The 22,534-nt window shown below is 37.2% G+C and overlaps 1 protein-coding gene across 14 annotated transcripts in view; it reads left to right on the top strand.

The window, feature by feature from the left end:
* TENM3 (teneurin transmembrane protein 3) overlaps positions 1 to 22,534 on the top strand; it is a 469,046-nt gene that overhangs the window by 353,086 nt on the left and 93,426 nt on the right. For all 14 annotated transcript variants that reach the window (XM_068187008.1, XM_068187012.1, XM_068187010.1 and 11 more), the window contains one exon: positions 18,758 to 18,880. In XM_068187008.1, coding sequence (XP_068043109.1) covers positions 18,758 to 18,880 — 123 coding nt within the window. The remainder of the gene's footprint in view (positions 1 to 18,757; positions 18,881 to 22,534) is intronic.

Below are 22,534 nucleotides of genomic sequence, written 5' to 3'. Positions count from 1 at the left end.
CAGCATGAAGTATCACTGTCAGAAGCCAGGAAAAACAGCCATACATATAGTAAAACACTGGAGACCTGATTGTGAGCTGAGCTCTACACTTTGCTAGCCCCAAAGAGCCAGATTACTTATGAATCTGAGGGGCATGGGAAGAGAGCTGTACCGGATTATTTCTCCCGCAGGCACATTAAGAAATGTAAGCATGTCTAATGCGCCTCTATTCCTGTATTTGGGAAAAAGAACTGAGCTTTCTAGTGAGCGAGAGCTGAAAGCTCCACACATCATTTATTCACATGCCCTGTAAAGAAAAGATAGCTGTGCAACATTTCATTTCGTGGGTGCATGCCAGCTCACATCCTCGCTGAAATAATGCACAACAGCCTTCCTCTGCCCACAGTCAATAGGGAGCTCAATGCCTACTGGTGATATTACACATATTTCAGCTAACTCAGCAATCTAAATGTAAAATTCAGCACTCAGAGATGCTCTCTAGAGAACTTTTTGTCCATAAAATCACGAATGGATTGCACTCTTTCATATATGTGGTTTTCCCATCTCTGCAGATGTAATATAAGAAATATTTCCCATTTAATAGGCCATCCAAGTATAAATCAGTAGAAATCATTAATGTAAGATGGAAGCACTCCTTCATCTTAGTTGACCATTTCATAGAACGGTTTGGGTTGGAACAGATACTTAAGATCATTTAGTTCCAAACCCCCTGCCATGGACAGGGACACTTAGTGTTAGATCAGGTTGCTCAAAGCGCCAACCAACCTGACCTTGAATACATCCAGGGATGGGGCATCCACAGTTTCTCTGGGCAACCTGTTGCATTGTCTGACCACCTCAAAGCAAATAATGTATTCCTAATATCTAGTCTAAACCTGTCATTTCAGTTGAAGCCATTCCCCTTTCTCCCGTCTTTGTGAGAAGTCCCTCTCCTGGTCTCTTTCAGGTCCCCTTTAGGTAATAGAAGGCTGCTGTAAGGTCTCCCCAGAGCCTTCTCTGAACAGCCCTACTTCCTTTTAGTCTGTCTTCAGAGGAGACATGTTTCATAACATAGGTGTGAAAGAGAAATGACTGAGTAGGAAATTGGTTGTAACGTAAAAACAAGGGAAGGATTGCAGTGTTGTGTGACCCCCCAGCATGCTGAGATATTGCTTCCAATGCAGTGGTCTGGCATCTCTGATGAAGTTTACAGCAGCTGAAGTGGCATGTCACATTTGTATAGCCAGTTTGAGACATGTTTTGAACTTCACAGAGACATGTTGCCACAAGTGTGAAAATGCTACCACCTTGTAGCATTTGCATGAAAGAATGAATTCAATATGAAGTATCACTGTCAAGAGCTGGGAAATCACCCATTTTGCAGCATGATTGCAGCAAAATACGCCAGTACACGTTGATAGGTGTGGCTGATGTCCGTTGTGTGACTGTGGCAGCTGCAGACTGAAGGACTAATAGACCGTTCTTCCAGTGAGTGGTAATGTGACCCAGCCCTTCTCAGAATTGCAGAGATGAACATGTCATGCCCAGGCTTATTTTAGTTACAGTGAGTATGGGGTAGAGAAAGTGACTTGAGATCTTGCTGCCTCTGCTCAGGCAACATAAGGCAGAAGAGACAGTTTGCTAGACTTCATGTCTGCCTTTGCAGAACTGCTCAGTCAATTACTGCTCTGTCAATTAGCCCAGCCAGAGGAAGGAGCTGCATCTAGAGTCTGGTATGTCTTGCACTTCTTCCATCACTCTGACAGGAAAGACTCCTACGTTTACAAAGTCTGCAAAGATGAGGTGAGAGCAGAAAGTGTCAGCATGGGTAAAGACCAGAGCAAACACTGCACTCCAAAGCCACTTAATGCAGTCTTGGGGATCACAAGGAATTGAAAATGTTATTTCAGTCTAAAGGAAAGTCTTCCCATGCATTCTTGCATTTCTAGCCCTCATGGTCTCTCTCAACCATTCTGCGATGTACAAAATATTTAAACTTACTATTCCTATCAATTAGACCTGCTAAGAGAAAATAGAAGGGAGTTGTTGAAAATGTTGGTCCTTTGCTTAGAGGCTTTATCTACTGGTTGAGAAAGAAATAAAGCGCCAGAAACACACAAGTGCTGAACCAAAAGATAGTGTAGCAACATATAGAAGACAGGAATTAAAAATAGCTCTAGTTTAAAGTCAAGGGTTCAAGGAAAAGCTCCCTGAAATAATGGATTACAAAATGGGGAGTAAAGAACTTAAACTGCCTTATTTTGGGATCAAGTTTACGGTGGAATTTCTTTAAGCTGCTCATTTGCTTAACTTATGTCTGTAATCAGATTTGCAACCAAGAAAAAAAAGCAACCTTTTTTTTCCAACATGAAGATTTTCAAATCTTTTTCCCTGTTTGGAAGACTAGGAAAAGATTAAATATAAACCATTAAAGAGTAAGAAGAATGAAGTTGCCTTTGTTTGACCTCTTTCTATATAGACATTAACAGTTTTAACCAACTTGGTACAGAGTCCATGTGAAGCCAGAAATAGAGTTCAGTTTTACAGTGTGGAGACAACACAGAACTTAGTCCTTTGTTTCCCCATGGCTTACTGCCTCCTTCAACATCCATCACTTGCAGTGAACGAACGAATAAAAGGAAAGTTCTGAAGGAAAGTTGTGAAGAGCACCTCCTAGGTCAAAAATGAGCACCAAGTCAAAGTTTCCTTAATAACCATCATCCTTCAATTCCACGTTTTGGGATTTTCCTTGTCCACTTGGGTTTTACTAAGTGAAGGAGCTTAGTTGTTCTTGAATGTGAATTTTTCCTAACAGATAAATCCACTGTGTAATTATAGAGAACCAACCAGTCAGAAGGAGTATTTTCCAATATGTTGTTGCATATCACAGACTCTGACCAGCTGTATTAACAAACTGATTTGTGCTGTACTAATTATTTCACTTGTAGTGTAGATTCAGCAATTAATGGATGAAAGTAATGAGAATTTGAGGACCTCAGAACCCCTCTTTCTTCCCCAGGAGTTGCTCTAGCAATTGATTCTCCATTGCCAATGGCACTGTCTTGACATTGTCTAAATCAATACAAGAAATTACTGCCATTTTCATTGTACATGGAACTGAAGAGGGGAGCAGTTCAGTTCCTCAGTCAGTGCTGGAACTGCACAATACCAGATTCAGTTAACTAAGCATGAAGAGCTGCACACTGAAAAATTGCAGGCATCTGTCATGAATTTTGTCTTATGTCTGCAAAATAAGTTTCCATGAACATAAAGCATCATTTGAATGCACAGTAGGACCTGAGCTATTTAGTCAGGCCTTTCCTGTCCTGACTGCTTCACAGCAACCTGTCATACTTTGAAGTCATTGAGCACTTCACTCTTTCTGTAACTTGGGATTGATCATTTTGTTAACCTTATCTCAGCAGTCAGTGGTCAGAACAAGAATATACAGCAGTCAGCTATTCATTGTGATAAAGCAAGTATTCATATGTTGGTGATAACTGAAGGGCATCTCTTGTGTAGGATGAAAAGAAAAGAAAAGAAAAGAAAAAACAAAACAACCAACCAAAAAAAAAAAAAGTAATTTTATTTCATTTAAAAGGCCGCAGGATTATTTCTGTCACTATTGCCTTCATCACTTCACCTCTTTCTTTATCTATCAGTACTTTTTTCCTACTTAAGCAAATACAATTTGCACAGAAAAGAAAGCTAATATTTAGACTTATCAGATGAAATATCTTATGGGAAAACATGTATTTTAGTTGGTACTTCATTCTGTGGGAAACAGTAGAAAAACCTGGTTCTGCTGCGACACAGATAACCATACGATCATGATGAAAGTTTCAAATGAAATGTGAATGGAAAAGATACCAGACTAGAAAGCCATGTTTGATAATTATAGATAATTAATATTTTCTACACTGGATTAAAATAGCTGCATTGTGCTTATTTTACAATTATTATAATAAGCACTCATGCTTTTTGTCTATCTAAAAATGTTACTGTTTTATCATCATCCCAAAATATTAAAAATAAGCTGAACATTATGTGCCAATATATTTCAAATAATGGACAACTGTCTTCAGAGTTATCTCAAAAACTTCCTGAGAATAAGAGCAGAGCAATTTAAGAGGTTTTTAGGTAGAAAGAGAAGAAGGAAGTGTCCAGGAAAAATAGCAATCAAGTTTCATTATTAGAGAAGACTGACGCATCAGAAGGATGCAAATTGTGAAAGATAGTGTGTGCCTGTCTGAGGTGAGTGTTAAGTAATTGTTTAAAAATATTTAATTGTCTGTTTCTGTAGACTGAGACTAACTTCCTATGTCTTCAGTGCTATTTCTGAGTTTGTTGGTGGTGGTTCTCCTATATTAGTCAGGATTTAGTGTGACAGGTGCTGGCATTCACAGATCTTCCCAGATTGTGGAGGACCAGCTGCCCTTCCTGTTGGGTTCAGTGGCAGAAGTCATAGTAGGGCAGAACCACTCTCCATAACTAATTGATGTACAGCCATGGCAATTACAGAACTGAATTTTGTGACTAAAGGAATGACTAAATATACCTAAGAATCTATTTTACTTTATCAATAAAAAACAATATAATATTTCTTTTTGATTTCAATGCCAAGTTAACATTATTCTGCTGTTTGTAAAGCTCAGTTACTGCCAGCAATGAGAAAACCAACTTAATTAATAATGCCATTTAAATGGAATTTTTATTGCAATACCCAGCATAGGTATTGTAATGAACAGGCATGAGGGAGAATATGTTTTAATTGCCATTAATCAACTTACCTTTCATTATGCGTTTATAGAAACTGTTTTTCTTTTTGACATACATCTGATTTTGAGTATTGTAATGCTATTGTCACGGAGAGTTTCATCAAGAACTTTTGGCTTTCTTCCTTTTCTTCCCGTTTCTGTCGGTTTCACTCAGTTTTGCTGGGACCTTAGCTATGTCTGGAGCTTCACTGAGGTGTGTGGGTTGAAAATATGTTCCCTGTCTACAGATATGTGGCAGATTTTTACAGTTAGCTAGGTTTATGCTCTCAGCCAATTTGTTTTTCCAACAAAATAAAGCCATGAGGTAAACTAATATATTTATAGATCTGATTCTTAAAAAAAATCTGTTTTCCTTTTGATCTAATTTCATCATTTGAAGGAAGTGCTCTGAGTTTACCAAATCTACCTATCACAATCTATTCAAACTACCATGCAAAAACCTACAGCAGGGAAACTTCTCTTACGTAAACCGATCTGAGAAAGCATGCCAGCTATCTGAGCACAGCTCTTTAGCATTGTCTGATTGCACCACGTAGCAGAACCACGTTGATGTTCTCATGTTCTTGCTCACTGTGTGCCTGTATCTGGATTTGTGAAGACAGCCAGTGTCTTACAGCACTGTAGAAAGCACATCACTTGTTGAAAAGTGGAGACTGACTACTCATTTTAGCAATGCATAGGGCTTTTAGGGAAGGTTTCGTGTGTCTCTGGTGCATTTGGAGGCAGCAGCAATGTTCCTTGTCATCTTTTGTTCAAAATTAGAGCTTGGTGGGATTGGGAAGTGGCGGCCTGTCAAATTAAGAATCTTTGGATTAGGTACATAGTGATGTTTCTCTTCTGTCCAGAGTGAATGTTCCCAGATCTGTCTTAGCTGCGAGTGTCAGAGGCAGCCAGAAGCTGGCTGCCTGTGATGGCAGGGCCATGTGTAGGGCTCTGCCTTCCCAGCATGTGTGCCTCTGCTCTGTGCCTGACAAAATCTGCGTGCCTGTTGTTTTAGACATCAGTGCCACATGTTGCTCTCTCCTGCTTCGACTGGACCTTCAGTGTGAGGTCAGATACCCAGCACAATGATTTAGCAGCTAGAAAACCGCCTCCTGAAATTTCTAAAGGATTTTAACTCCTGAATGGACCTTAGAATAGTCCCTGAAGTGTCAAGTACTAACCTCCAGCTTCCATTTCAGTACTTAAAAATCTTTAAAAATAGAGTCACAAAAGCCAGATAATTGATAAATGTAGCCCTTGCCTTACTAATAACTCATACTGGTTCAGGCAACTCTTTTCACTCACTCCTGACATGTGCTTGGTAAAGGGCAGTATTCAGATACAAATGTGAATTTCCACACTGTTTTTTTGCTTTAAAATGAGGCTTAATATTACAGCTAGTACTTCCATGACTTTGTGCATTACAGAAGTTTTCAGCTCTAAAATGTGATCAAATTATTTTTCTTAGGTATCCCAAAGCTATGAATTTTAGATAACTGCATGACTTTCATACAATGTTTACAGCATTGGTGATGAGCTCATTGGGCTTCCTTAGAGTGGAAATATTTTGTAAATAATAATGTAATTTCTTCTGTTCACCACATTCTTTCTTTCAACACTGGGAGACAGAGATAGAATGACTAGTCCAAAAATGAAGTTGTCATGCCCACCTTATTGGGCTGAAAGTGTTTTAACATCTTTTTTGAAATAGTACAAAATCTAAACATGTTGAACATCTGTCTTGAAGGATCAGCATGAAATATACTTTCTTGCCTCTTGCAAGAATACTATTGTGGATAATGTCTTTGGCTGATGTTTTTAAAGCAAAGATCACATTGCTGTGTTCCAGATTAAGTGCAAAGCATAATATTACTGTTTCAGGAGTGCAGGGAATTCGTACTTGGTTGGTGTTGTGGATGTCACTTGCTATTATTGTTCGTGGCACTGAGAATAAAACGTTCATTGAGAAAGATAATCCTCACACGAAAGGATGTAGGAACATGTAATTGACAATCAGAAGGTTAAAAGAGACTTGACAAGATTTCAAGGGATTTAAAAAGTTAATCTGTCAAGGCACACCTCTGCTCCAAAGGCTTGTATTCTAATTAAGATTTATCACAAGCTTTTTAGCAATAGTCCTGTCACCCTTGCACTTTTATCCAGTGGAGAAAATTGAAACTCAGTCATTCCGGCAATATAAGAGGTCTAGTAATAATCTGAAGGATGACATGATGATGACATGTCATTGCCTGTAAGTCCCACACATCATATTGTGAAGCAGTGTGATGTTTTCTCAAAATCTGGATGCTGCTTTCAGGAAAACAGAAGTCTCCTGCAAGCAAGTTTTGTAGAGATGTGTGTCCTGCACTCCTGCTATAGTCTTCTGACTGACTCTCAAATATTAGCAATTTTTCAGACTAATGAGATATTCAGTTAAAATGCACTGGTTTTTGGTTGAGAGCAAGCTTAGAGTAGTTTGAGAGGTATTCTTTGTATTTTATCAGTCCAAGTAAACATGTAGTTTATTTTAGTAGTAGGAACGTGTGTAATACTTCAAGTTAATGCTTATGTTGAAGAGATTTTGCAAAGCAGATATTTGCTTGGGTGATTACTTGACTTGTTGTGGACATAGGATTAATCTTCTCTTCTTTGCTGGTAGTTTCAATTAATTTCTATCTCATGCCTGTGAAGAAAGAAGCCCACTCTTATATGTGTGTTGTCTGCTGTGATATTTGAATTACTATACATGTATTAAAGCTGGTGGTTTTGTGTATAAATTGCATCTTTTCTGTAAACTGCAATATTTTCTTTGTTTATTTCTTTGAAGAGAGCTGCTTGTTCTCTTTTTGGATGCTTTAAAAAAAGTTATGTTGTTAAAACTGTCTTACTTAGATGAGATTTTGGTAAACCTCTCCATACACAAGCACTATAGAATGAAAAGGTCGAGTACATGTGTCCAACCTTGCTTCAAGCAATACCATTTGATATTATATTTATGGCTGAGATCACAAGAACACATGGGTTTTATATGGGTGTAATTACCCCACTGCAGGGATTAATTATGGATAAAAGTTAGATGTCCTCTGAAGTAGACAGGAAATTGATGCCATTTCAGATAACTCCATTCACAAAAAAATGCTCCAAGCGCACTGTCTCGTAGGAATTGTCACCTTTAGCAGCATTTGTAGTTTTATAATCCAGGAAAAGAAATGTGCTACAACTGTGTTGGTGACATGGACATTTGCATTTCAGAAGCTTATTTTTCCTCAATAATAAAACCAATAAAAGAAAATCAGAGTGGTTTTGACAATATTTGATAAAACAGGATCACACAAATGCATGTCTTTTACTAGTTCTACAGAAGCAGTAATGGGGGCAGGGAGTTAGGTATATAAATTATTGGAAAATTACTTAGTTCCAGAAACCTCTAAGTAAAATAGGAATTTTTCCTGTAGGTTTTTTTATTTAAAAATACTTCTAAGTTACCTTTATTATGGTACAGGAAGAGTAGTATTTTTGTTTCAATAATACTCGTTGAAAACTAAAACAAAATCCAGCTGCATAGAGTTAACCTACCGCTAACCACTGATTTCCTGAGGTGTAACACAGTAACTGGGTACAATAAATTTATCTTTAAATTTATCTTTTTGGTGGAATCTCCAAGCTTATCTGTTGCTTTACCTTCTCTTTCATCTTTGAAATGCCAAGTCTCACAGCCCTTTTTACTGGGGCAATTTTGCCAGACAGTGGGTCCTTATTTGACTCACTCAAAATCTTTTCACACTAAGTAAAAGTTACTTATGTTTTCAAATTATTTCCTAGGTTTTTAATTATTTCTCCAGAGACTTTTTCCTGCATACTCTTAGTACTCTAAAGTAGAGGTAATGAAACTGAGGTATCCACATTTGAAAAGGAAAGATGCAATCCTTACCATTATTTCAATTCATCTGTAGCCAAAATTAGAGATCAGTTTTAAAACACGTCCTTTCTACTGATCTAATGTCTTTTCACACATTAAAAGGAGTAATTGGTTTTCTCTATCAATTTTATAAGTGACTATTACTTTAGAGCTAAGACTGGCTGTTCTTAATATCACCTGTAAGATTTTACTGTGCAGTGTTGTGGCTGATTTAACTTTAAAAGGAAAAAAATCAATGTTTTTTCCAAGGCTTAGATAATTGATACAAAATACAAAGTGGTTTACAAACTGACTTGCAAGCAATTCACTAGCTTTACAAACAATTAACAGTAAGTTTGTCTTTATGTCACAATTTCCTTTCATAAATCATGTATGGTAAATTGTTTTTTCTGTTGATAGTATTTTTCCTGTACCTACAGTATAACTTTGCTTACAGGAATAGTTTCATAAAAAACACATTTCAGCTTAGTGGAAGAACACGGTGTATTATTCCAATACACATAAAACATATTAATGACGGTATAATAAAGGATGCCCTGTCTAATAGCCAGTCCCTAGAGTGGTGGGGATGTTTCAATAAGAGGTTGACTGCAATCACTGAGCTGTTTTAAACCCTGGGGTTTTGAACCAAAGGTTTGCATGAGATTATTTGTTTATGGAAATAGCTAATGGCTTGCAAGTTTACACTGGAGGTGTTGAGGTAAGGTAGAGTTGGCCTCCTTGAAGGTGAACTCAGCACATCCAATCTGTTTTTTAATATGGATTGATGGAAATTCTTTGGGCTTGCAAGTTGATCTGCATGAAGGGATTGGCTTATGCATCTACATAATTGTGCTGTTCAGGTAGGTGAGTGGTAATTACCATGGAGAGGTCTGAATCACCGTGAAGAAGATTTGTAAAGAGGTTATAGGTTATTTTCCTTTGGCCTTAATCATGTACCTTTGATCTACAAGTGGACTGCTATAATTGTGATATCATGAAGCCTGAAAAACGGCAAAAGATTAGAAAACCGATATATTGACTTGCACGTTCAATCAACTTGCATATGATCTCAGCAGGAAATTCAAAACAAAAGCTAATTTATGGAAAAATATGGAGTTCTAATCACAGTTTAGCTCTGTGGGGTTCCAAATAACATACTACAATCTCTACATGCAGATGCTTTCATCTTACATTTCAGATTTGGTGACATTCCAAAAGTTCTTATCAAGCCTTATTATCATCTTTTATTAAAGCTTATTACATTTATCCTTATTGCATGTTTGCTGTAATATTCTGTCATTCTTAATATGGAATAAAAAAAGCTTTAATCTTTTTTAGCCAGTCATGAGATGGAAATATGCAACACAAGTGTTTCACTATATAGTATAAACTCCCAGCTCGGTGTGTCCTTTGAACATTGCTTTAATTGGCCCCTGTTTCTTTTTCCTTTGGTTCATAAATCTTTTCATCAGACTGCATTTCTCTGTGCCATCAACATGCAAATAGGCTATGCATGATCATATAGTGCCACTTAATTATATCTCTCAAGAGGTTTGTGGTGGTTTTGTTGGGTTTGGGTTTGGGGAGGTTGGTTTCTCTGTAATAAATAAGGCTTTTGAACTATAAGAATGGTTGGACCACTTCATCAACCTAAGAAAGGTGTTTCCGATTAATTTTGAGACATTACATTGTCATTGCTCTTCTTAACACTATTGGAGTGTGATCTAAAGCAAGACTTCTGTTGGAGTTGTGAAAAAAAACTAAAAATATTAAAAAAAACTAAAATAGGTAAAAAAACCCATGAGCTTCAGATTTTTTCTAGAAAGCAAATTTAAGGAAGAAAAGGAAAAAAGTTACAGAATGAGAAGCAATAAAATAAAGAAATCTCTGAAGGAATACAGAAAAGTTATTAGCCTGTAGTCTTAACTTGGTCTTGACACATGTAAATCAGGGAAATTTTCTTCTTCCCCATAATATTTAAAACCATTGATTATGACTATTAGACAGAAACCCAACATTTACAGAATGTTTCTCCTGCCTTTGTATGAACAAAACAACCCTTGCTTCAAATGAGTATGCAATCCAGTATGCACTTCCCATAATTTCTGTACTTGTAATGATTTTTCACCATCTTTCTAGACCGAACAGCATTAGTTGGGGGAAAAAATAGTTTTGTTGAGGAGAAAGCCCGGGATAATACTAATGACTATTTAGGTATAGTGTAGATTATTACGAAATGGAGTAAGTTTGCTGTTTGTCAGAATAAATGGGCAAATCTGAAACAAGCATTATTTAAGTAAGGGGCTACTGAAAAATTATCTTTGTTTCTGTTGTAAGAAATCTGGATTCTCCCTTAAGCTTTGAATGTGCCTTGTATAATGGAGTTGACAGAATCAGACCATTGTTATGTAAAGGTCCCTGGCTTGACAACTGAAATAAGACATCAAGCCATGGAAGTTTTCATAGGAATAAAGGTTCCATCTTGGGGTGAATATAGTAAAAATATTTACACCAAGACTATCACACATCTTTCTTAATAGTTCAAATGCAACAATACTTAAAAGTGCCATGTAATCATCTTTGATTAGCCGTCAAAGAGAGTAAGTTTATCCACAGTAGATAGCTGATATACCTTTGTTGCTATATTTTTTTAGGCAAAATTTTTTGATGTTTTGCAAATTCATTGTTAAAAGGTTCCACGAGAAAATGAAGAATAGACAAGACAGGTTGGATTTTTTTTGCAGATGAAACAGTAAAATCAATGCACCCATTCAACTGTTCAGGATAAAAAGGAAAATACCAGTTTTTCAGTTACTATATTGATCTTCATAGGTATTACTAGGTTTTTCATATAGCACTCTAATAAAATGTTTTCAGTGTATATGTTCAGCAAATTTCATATAATGCTGCTGGTGACTAATCATTTGAAGGTCCTCAAAAGCATGTACTTTAAAGTTTTTTTAAATTTAGAAATAACAGGGGTTTTATTGATTTGAGAAAAAAACAAATAAATAAAGAACTTGTCTTTGTAAATTTTAATTCACGTTTTTTAAGATTTTAATTAACTATTTTTAATTCACTATTTGATCTGCAACAGCATCCAAGGTATCCTATTATCTTAGAAAAAAGCAAAAGAATGCAAATCACTGACAGTTCATTTGCACATCTTCTGGTCCACTTCAGGTCCTTCAGAATAAAATAGGTTTAGATTCTAATTATGTCTGCAAGAAAAATATATGGAAGATAATTTTAAAAACCACTTCAATGTTCAAATATTTCATTTTAAAATGTATTGCCAACAGGGAGATGAACTAGAAGATAATCCTTCAACAAGATTGAGCAATAATTGCAATTTGCTTAGTTTAAATTATAATCTTCTTTGCATTGCTTTAAATATAAATTATGTTCGCTTTGCCTTATGTTCAAGTGTGCATAAATATTTTTCAATTAATTCTAAGGGAGCAATTTTTAAAATCATGGTTTCAAAATATCAGCACCCAGAAATATGTAGCAGTGACAGTCCTGGTACATGAGTTCAGTAACTTAGCAAGGAGCTCATCTTCAAGCACATTTTCATGAATAATAAGACTTGATTTCCATACCTTGTAAAGCACATGGGAGAAGGGAAGGAGGGTCGCCAATATCATTCAGTTCCTCTTGCCAACTTACCCTACAGTGTTGAGTTCTTTATGTTCATAGAACATATGCCATAGGCCTTCTCTCCAGAGGTTTTGGGGAGATGCTTGCTCTTTAGAGACAGACAGTGTTTTTTCTTTCTGCTGTCTAGTGTTACTTTTTCATCCGTCGCTATTCTAAGAAAACCTGGAGAAGCATTGCAAGTCCATTTCCCAATTTAGGCAACTGTTTCTTCTTTCTACTTAAAAGAATCCTCTTACCTGTGAGTTCTTGTTCTTCTGAAACGCCCTGTGTCACCTTTACAATTCTTTCCTTCAAAAAGCAAATTGCCATATTCAGAACGGAAGGTTGCGAGTTGCTGGCACTTCTGACTGGTACTTCGGAGGTTTACCTCTTCTGACTGGTGCTTCAGAGGTTTACCTCTTCCATTACTGCAGGACTGCTTCTGTGAATAAAGCCTCTGCTTGTACGTGTATGGCTTTGTTTGTGCATCATTATGATCTGCATTTGTGATTCTTTCACCTGCACAGCTCACAGGGTGTTTGCTATGCCCCTTGTGTTTCATGTGAGCATATTTGTCACTTACAGTACTTTAGAAAAAGGTGCAGTTGATCCTGGTGAGTTATGATAGAGACAACCTTGAATTTTGATGAGAACAATATATAAGTTTATCTGGCTTTTACTGTATATTGCTACCCTTTTCTACAAAGAAAAAACATTCTGATAGTCATGCACCCCAGAGCTGTGTGTATATTCACATCTGATCTAAACTTTGTTTTCTGTTTACAGCTACACTGGATACTGGATAATGCTAATACATGTCTATTTCCTTTATGAACTAGCTGTCCTATCCTCATAGCATTTAAGTGTCTAAGAAGAGGGAAAAAAATTCAGACAAGTCCAGTTCTTCCTAAATGGTAGAACAGATACATTAATTGGTGTTCTGTTACAATTCTTTTTTGTGCCTCTCATAATTTTGGCAGAAGACAACTTTGAGAGATTGAGCAAGGCAGCAAATGCAGCAGGTATGCAGTCGAATGCAGCGGGTAGTTGTCAGCCCTCACAGTTCTAGTTCTGTCACTTAGTTACATAAATGATCCATCTTACACCACCTACTAATAAAGGATTGATTTCTTTTTGGATGCAAGAAAGTCCTGGAGAGTGTTTTGAAGTGATAATACAGTGTATTTCTCAAGAACGAGTTTCTCATAAAGGTAATGCTTAAAGCACCGAATTACTAGCTTGAGAAAGGAGCATGCATAACAAATGGGCAACTTCTTCCTGAAGATTATTGCAAAATGTTTTACACAGTGTAAACTAGTAGTGGGTTTTTTTCAAGTGTTTGCTGTGAAATGTTTTCTTAGTTGCTATTTTAATTATTGAAGGAAGGCTTTGTAGACTGATTACAAACCAAAATAACTAGACTTCAGTAATCTCAAGATCAACCAAGCTTGAAAAAACAGTTTTAAGATGGTTCAGAAATTCTTCAGTGAACTGTGTGGTGACAGATGGCAAGATTACCCAATTGCCTACAACAAATGATAGCATTTTTATGTTAGTATTAAGGCTGCTGTTGGTACAAATGCACTCTTTTAATTTTAGCTCTGAATATTTGAATATCCCACTCCATTGGCAGGGCGAGGGGGAAGGAGGAGGGTAAGAGCCCAACTGTTAATTTGGTTACTGCTTTTATGTTTGGGATTTGTTCTGGTGAATTTAGTCATATTCACCAGCACCACACACACACACAGGCACTGGTACTATGTTCATGCCAAGAGCAGCCCAGATCCAAGAGAGTTTTCTCATCTCTGATGCCTCTTCTTTCCACTCTGTTAGAGGGAATGCACTCCTCACCACACTCTAAAGGGTGGCCATGCAGATAATTTGTCCAGTAGCAGTACAAATGTCATCTTAAACAACTCAGTCCAAAGGTAAATGCTAGCAGAGCTTCAGCAAATGAAGAGCTCTTGGTAGCTAAAGATTACTTTGCAGAACAGATGTAGGGACTGAAACAGCAGAATAGATAGAAGATCCTGGAATCCCAGGTTAAAGATGGTGAGTTTTTCCATAAATTTAGATTAAAATTAATAAAATTATTTAAGGGGTTTTTCCCTGGATGTGCTTCGGTACCTCAGTGTATATGTTGCATGATGGCATTCAAGATGATCTGCTCCATGACCTTGCCTGGCACTGAGGTCAGGCTGACAGGTCTGGAGTTCCCTGGAACCTCCTTCTGGCCCTTCCTGTAGATAGGTGTCACATTATTCAACTTCCAGTCGCCTGGGACATCCATACTTGACCAGGGCTGCTGGTAAATGATTGGAAGTGGCTTGCTGAGCTCTTCTGCCAGCTCCCTCAATATTCAGCTGAATCCCATCTGTCCCTAAGATGCATAGCAGGTCACTGGCGATTCCCTTCCAGATTATGTGGGCTTCATTCTGCTCTCTGACTCTTGTCTCCCAGGTCCAGGGGCTGGATACCTTGATGACAACTGGTCCTGTTAATTAACATCTAAGGCAACGAAGGCCTCAGGCTTTTCCTCATCTTTTGTCACTGTTTTCCCAAGAAAGGATGGAGGGTTTTGGCCCTCCTTTTCTTGCTGATGTGTTTGTGTAATCATGGGTTGTCTTTTATAGCAGTGGATGGTTTAAGGTGGGCTTTGGTCCTCGTAATTTTCTCCCCACATGGCCTCACAACACCTTGTAGTTCTGAGCTGCCGATGCCTTTTTTCAGGGATGATAAACTCTCTCTTTTTCCCTGAGTTCCATTCAAAGCTCTCTGTTAATCCAGGATCGTCTTCTTCTCCACCAGCCCACCTTTCAGCACTACTCCTGTGCTTCTAAGATTTCCTTATTTATAGCATGTCCAGCTTTCCTGGACTTCTTTACCCCGGATATCATCAGCTTAATAACTGTCCTGTTCCACAATGGAAGCAATCATCCTAGTCTTGATACAAGTAAGAGGAGGCTTTTGTTAGCGTTTGTGGGCACATTTGGAATTGTGATAACCCATCTTTTCTCCCATCCTCTGAGAATTCATCTATGCTTGCAGATGCAAATTATTTGGATTGAGTTGTTGTGATCCATGACTACAACCATTGCAGTCTGCCTGCCTTGTGGTTGGAGGCATCTGGCATTCTCACACAAGTCCTTGCTGCCATCAGAGTTATGCCAGTATTGAAAAGAAAGTCATTCCCGTGTTGGTATCCCCATAGATTTGGCGGAGTCAGAACTAATGACTCTAGGAAGCATCTCTTGGCTTCATTGTCATTGTCTTACACCAAATAAATTCCAAATTGATTGGGAATAAACCAGACATGACAGGTAATATCTAATCCAAAAATCAAGAAACTTTTTTACATTAGATTTGGGACAAAAATAGCAGCAGGAAATAATGAAATGCATTTTGTTCAAATGTGCTTTAACTTTTGCTTTATATATCAAATTCTTTATAAAAAGAAGTAAACCTACTATTTCTCTGAACACAGTGGAAACAGAGAAGGAGATTGATCTTTTACATCCCCATCCCAAAGCTGGAAGAAGGCCTGCATCCTTTTCTAGACTAAAGGAAATCAGACAAACTCGTACACCTCTGCAGTCTGATTGCACCATTCTCCCATTGGAAATTCAGAACTAGTCCATACCATTGGACTTGAGGGTCCCAGACATCCCACCAAGGTACCAGTCCCAGGTGCTGCTAAACACATAATAGCATCAAAAATTTTTATCCGATGCCTCAATTTCCTCATAAAACTAATAAGGATGTAAAGTTTGCTTTTATATTGATGGCTAGCTGAGAGAAGGCAAATTTTGGTTTGCACAGTAGTGCCTGAGTTTGTCTTCATCAGTCAATTTAACCATGTTCCTAAAGTTCAGCATTTCAAAAGAAATTCTGCCTTGTAATTTGATACTTTAGCAATAAGCCTGTTTCTTTCATGTTGTTTTCATGTTTGTTGTGAAAGGAGAATTCTCTAAATTCCATAGCACTAGCTCAAGAGTGGTTGTGTGGTTGAATTATTTAGTGTATTAGTACACACTCTAAGTTTTGTCATTGGAATTGTCTAGCAACAGTTTTTGTCTCCTTAAAAATATTCCTACATTCCCAATCTGTGAAACAGCTGTATTTATCCATCTGTTCATTTTCATTAAACATTGTGTATTGAACTTGTTTCTAGTTCATTTTTAAAGCTGAGAGAGGAATTGTATATTTGGGAGATAAATTGTATATTTGGGAGCTAACACTCCCAGTCTTTGACAGTAAACTACAGTGGGACTCACATCAATACAAAGACAAAGAAAAGGTAGTTGTCACTTACATTGTAGTAATTGTTGTTATATTGATGTAGTCAATATTGATCCCACAATCCTTGCCTTTGAAGACCTCAAATTCCAGCTGTTTTGAATTACAAGGGAATGGCTAGAAGGTCATGTTGGAGCTTCCCCTTCTGATCTCCGAGTGCATGAAGAGGCACAGGCTGTACACAGCACCAGCAGATGTTAATGATGTTCTAAGCTCCTGTGTTTCTAGAGTTACAAAATGAATGTCACTTTCTTTTCTTTTCTCCAGAAGAACTAATAAAAGGGATAAAAAGACAGTAAAGTTAAGGGAGGTGATTTAGATCTCTGGACTTGAAAACAAGGAATGTACTGGGTTTAAATCATGAAATATTTAGCTATTTGCAGTCTTTCATTGCTGCCAGTGAAATGAACAAGTATAACAAATTGTAGAGTTTGACCCTAGGGATTTTATTGAAATATATTAAAACAGATACACTCATCAGGTGATTAATACATAAATAAGGATTTCAGCTGATGTAGGGTCAAAATAATGATGGCTAATTCTAGTGAGGTGCCAGAGATGGTGGTGGTCAGATTTATGGTTTAGCAAGAGTTGAGAGGGGATAAAAGAAAGATGTTTTTAGGGTCAAGGAACATTCTACATTATCAGGCTTTGACAGGCAATTTAAACTCTGGGAAAGAAGTGTAATGGTAGAGTCAGAGACTTGGAACAAAGAGAATATGTCATCTGAAGTGAGGATTTCAGTTTTTGAAGTATTCAGTAACAGGTCTTTAGTTGCATTCTGTTTTTCTGTTTTGTTCAGGTTAAGGGGGAGGTTTTAAGGCAAAGACCTGACAGACAACCTCTTAATTTGGCAGTTTTTGTTGCGTGGCTAACTAAACTTCCATTTATGCCTGTTCATCTTAAGTAAGGATTGCCATGATCAATACAGAGAGATTTAAAGATCAGAGATGAAACCAAATGGGATGAAGAATTTTTTGTCATTTGCATAGAGGGAATGAATAAATTAGTAACGTTGACTATAGCAGTAATCTTTCTTCAGAGAGAGGGATGTAGCAGAAGCAACAAAGTACAGTTAAATATTTTCCTTATGTTTTGCACTAATAGTTAGAATACTTGAGTACAAATTTCTTTTTTCCCAGTGTATTTTTATTCCCTAGTAGCACTGAAAGACGATTTTAACTGCTTTGCAGATAGCTGTTATCATGGAATGAGCAAACCTACGTTACCCCAAGCGCAAAGTAGAGTAATTACAATAAAATGAATTTTGGTGGCATTATAGAGACATTGGAAGAGAAGAAAATAATCCAGAGACAGCATGAAATTGCATGAGTATCACAGTATAGCACTACGATAGGGGTTTTTTTCCATATTTTTGCTCTGAAAGTTTAGATGCTAGGTTCATTCCTTAATCCCTGGTGATCAGGGTTCCTTAAGTTCCCCCTAACACCATGGAAGGTTGACTCTGTTTCATAATTAACTCAGCTGAACTCTTTAACATGGTATCGGCTTTCAAATGAACGTGGTGGTGGGGAATTAAGTAATTCAGAAACCTAACATATGCATTGCCATTTTCAGAGTAAAGTGCCCCAGTGTCCCTGGCTCTGCTCATGGCCTTGGCCTCATTTTGTGGTGTGAGGAATGGGCACATAATGGGAGGTTGTGCAGGGTGTTGTTGACAGCATGAAGTGCTTGTGTCTTAGGTTAGCCCTGCAACACCCACAGCACCCTCCTTCCTCTTCTCCTGTATTTTTTTTTTCCCCTTTCTGGCTAACCAGGACAGATCCATCTGCTGGGAAAATCATTTCTTTTAGTAGGTCATTTAGAAGTTCACTTAAATTATTTGTCTCTTCAGAAGGATCAAAAAAGAAAAAAAAAAGAGAAAAGATCATAATTACTGCCTATCCTTTTGAACATTGATTTGGGACCGGTAAAAGACTCAAAATGAGACTGGTTAGCTTTCTGTCAACTGCATTCACTGAAAGCACTGTATCATTAAAGGACAGTGGTAGTAATTGCTTTGTGCCGTTGCTGAACTATTAGCCTGCAAATGCTTGCTCATGTAATTTAATTTTTTTTAATGTATGAGTTGCTATTCCACTGCGAAGCATGGAAAGTCGTTACTTGTGCAATTCGTCATTGTGGTTAAAAGCATCAAATAACCTGTATCCTCTCCCACCAGCAATGCATCTGTTTGGCCTCAACTGGCAGTTGCAGCAGACTGAAAATGATACATTTGAGAATGGAAAAGTGAATTCTGACGCTGTGCCAACACATCCTGTAACGGTTCCTGCTGGAGACAGTGGTAAGTGAAATGGGCACCATTTTTTTTTTCCTTCTTTTGGAACATTTCCTTCTTTAGTGTTTTACTTACATCATCAAACTTTCAACAGTTTTCCTCCAAGACCCTATATGTAATGCAAGTACAGAGCGTTTGTAAGTAATAGTAATTTTAAACAGATAAACAGGAACACACAGTTTCTCCTACCTAGCATGAGAAGGGGCCTATGAATCCTGAGCAATAATGACGATCTTACTAGGAAAGGTAACTGTCAACCAAAATTCCCCACAGGAATTCACATATGATATTTGATGAGGATAGGACAGCTCTCATCATATCCAGAGAAGCAGAACCTCTGTTTACTCTGAAATACATGATAATATTTTTATTGTTGCTGTGGGGTCCCCAGAGATAGCAGGAGGGTGCTGAGGCTGGCTCGGAGCATCCTGCCTTAGGGTCCTTGTGTTGAACAAATGGCCACAACAAAACCAGGGCCCCAAGGTGTGGGGACATACTGTTTCATAAGGGGCACCTGATACCAAGAATCAATCTTTGGCACTTTCAGCAAGCTTTCAATAGTTTTGAACAAAAGATTACATATGTGTGTTCCATCGTAATCACTTTTTCTGAAGTTTTTTGCTCCAGAAGAGGCACTTCAGGAATAATTTGCGTATTTTTGAACCTTCTCTCTTAGTTATGTTTAGAAGGCAATTCATGGTCAAGGAGCTTTGTGTGGCAGGATGGCCTCACTATGGAATATCTTGGGTTTTTCTCTACAGAGATTGATGTTTTGTTTTTTTTTTTTTAATTTCTCTCTGAAATTAAATAGGTCAGGTATAATATGTACATTTGTTTGCTCAAAGTCTCTAGCATATAATGTCGAGTCTGAATCATCCAACCAATATATAAAGCATGAAAAAAACTTATCTTAATTTTGTTGTAAGAGCTTTTAAAATACAAACCACATAAAGGGATTATTTTTTATCGACCTTTTTCCATGTTGCCCTTTAAGATTCTCAAAACATTTAAGAGCTTGTGCACTTTTGGCTAACAGAGGCTTCAAAATCAATAGGTTTTGAATAGAAAACTTGATTTAAATGGTTGATGAATGCAGTGTTTGCTTCATTACACAAAAATCCATTTTTCCATTCACAAGGCACATCTGACCTCCTTACCACTGAAAAGGAGGAAGCCTCTCCCAGAAATTGACATCTTGAAAATGTTTCAAATTATCACAGCTCCGGGTTTTAGAAAAGTTATAGCTCAGTTCCCTCCTTTTGTCATTTTTCAGTTCTCTCCTTTGTCCTTTTGCCTGTGAAACTTCTCCAGTAGGACATTTTCTTCTCATTTCCTTTACCTTCCTGTCTTTTTTTTTTTTGTACTTAGATAGTCATTATCACTTCCTGTTTTCTTACTTGTTTTGAATGAAGAACAAAAAAACCTTCTCTGTGGTTATGAATTTTGATGCTGCAGTGACAGCTTTTCATCCCATTGTCTTCTGCATTCAATAGCCAACATACTTGATTTTATAAAATATATTGATGTTTTTGTAAATATTTTATAAAAACTTACTGGGTTTTTTCCCTTGACAATTTTATTTTTTAAACAAATTAAAACCTGTTATACACTGCCTCAAAAATAAAAGGAAATAACAAGGATATCAAATACATTTTTCCTTCCTTATGTTCCTAAATACTGTTCAAGAGAACAGGGTCAATTCCACCCACTTAAAATGCTGTCCTCTGCAGAATATGGTATGTGGTCATTTATCAGCATGCATCAATAGTGAACAACAGAAAGACTAGAGAGTACACATTTTAAACCACAAAAGAGGGACCAGTTAGGCAGAAGGGAAAGTGTGATGACTAGATGTGAAATGTGAGAAGTGAGGCCCCTGTGCTATCACACTGGTTACTGAAAACTGTAAGGAAAAATCAATGAAGCCTTGATTCAGATATTTTGACAGCTGAACAACTTTCAGTACCACCCTTCTCTAGTCCCATGGTAATGTCCTGATCCTCTGATGTGGATTTGAGAAATTTCAACCACCTTAATAGTAAATGTGTATGAATGTGACATTTCATGTTTTGGTTTAAAGCTGTGTGTAAGAACTGGTACTGTTTAGAAAATGGAAAGGAAATTATAATACTATGAAGATCTTTATTATGCTCATTGAGATATAACAGGGAACAAAGAATATTTAACACTCTAAGCTTAGGTTGACAAACAGCTGCTGACAGTTTTGATAGAGATGTTGGGGTGCTAAAGGGGCATGTGGCTACAAAGAAAAACCATCTTTGTTCAGTGAAGAACATAGGAGTCCTTAAGTGTATTATCTGCTGGGTGTTGAACCCCAGAAATTAGCATTCCTGGAAAGTTGGTTAATGTATTTGATAAACAGCATTTACGCAAGCTGTCTAGCTCATCTTTTCAGTAGTACAAGGCAGTTATTTTTCATTTGAAATGTAGAAATATGGGAACTTGCAGATCAATACGGCAAACAAGTGTTTATTGTTTAGTGATTACCCGTCATCAGTGTGTGAATTTGTTCAACACAATATGCTTAAATTTGAAGAAAGAAGTGAAAAACAAAGACTTAAATAAACTGAAATAATGAATACAGATCCATCTTCTAGAATAATACATGAGTATTATGAAATGTTAAGTCCAAATTTAGAAAAGCATTAGACTCATCCTGAAAAGTGTTTAAAAACTGGTGGCTTCAAGATCAGGTATTTCACTGTCTCTTCTCAACAGCACTCTGATCAATGTGATAATCCTGTGAGACATTTTCGGTGACTGCAGTGCCATTGTGACACAGCTCTGATGATGATACAAGTTCCCACTCAAGGCCTCTCAGCAATGCTTCTGTACCTGTTTAATTCAACAGCAGTCTCAGTTCATCTTGGATGCGCAAAAAGTGGCGAGGATCAATCTGTGACCTCACCTGGCATTTCAGATTTTAATCTAGTTTTTTTTACAGTCTAAATGTTTGCAAAAAGGTTGTGTCGGTTTGTTCCATCAAATGATGAATAATGTAGAATTTGAACGTAAAAGACAAGGCCGAATTGTCAGTTCTTCAGAACACTTGTACGCAAACAAGTGAGCATCACATGAACATGCTTATCACATGCAGATGGGTTTAGTTCAATCTTTATAATAGACTAGCTGATGAAAAAAAAAATGGATTGGTAAAAATACAGCAAACTCCAAGACTATGACAGTTCCATTTTTCTTTGTATTGTTTCACTCAGCCCTCACTTTCATCTGCCAGCTGCTTCAATACAGCATTGCTTGCTTACACAAAACCAAAAATAGGTAACCAGAGCTGTAGCATTTGTTAGTATTGAATAAATGCTCTGATATTTAATGTAGAAATTATTATATTAGTTCTCTTGACTACTTTTGTTTATGTATCTATTATTCTTAAAAACTGTGTGCTGCATTTTGCTTTTTCTTTTCTTTTTTTTTTTCTTTTTAATGTGAGACTTTATTCTGAGAAACCCCTGTTAAAATGCTAGGGAAAAAAATACAGTTTAATGTAGATTCTAAACCATTTCCATAATGGCCCTTCTTAGGGATGCTACAGCATTTTTATTATGTAGGTTTTTGTGGTATCTTTGCCTTTTTATTTCCAAATCATTGAAGTGCTGGGATCTTCTATTCAAAAAGGTTGTC

The sequence above is a fragment of the Anomalospiza imberbis genome, chromosome 4 (assembly GCF_031753505.1).
Source record: "Anomalospiza imberbis isolate Cuckoo-Finch-1a 21T00152 chromosome 4, ASM3175350v1, whole genome shotgun sequence".
Lineage (NCBI taxonomy): Eukaryota > Metazoa > Chordata > Aves > Passeriformes > Viduidae > Anomalospiza > Anomalospiza imberbis.
Note: the sequence above shows the minus strand (reverse complement) of the source record. Positions and strands in the feature narration are given on the sequence as shown.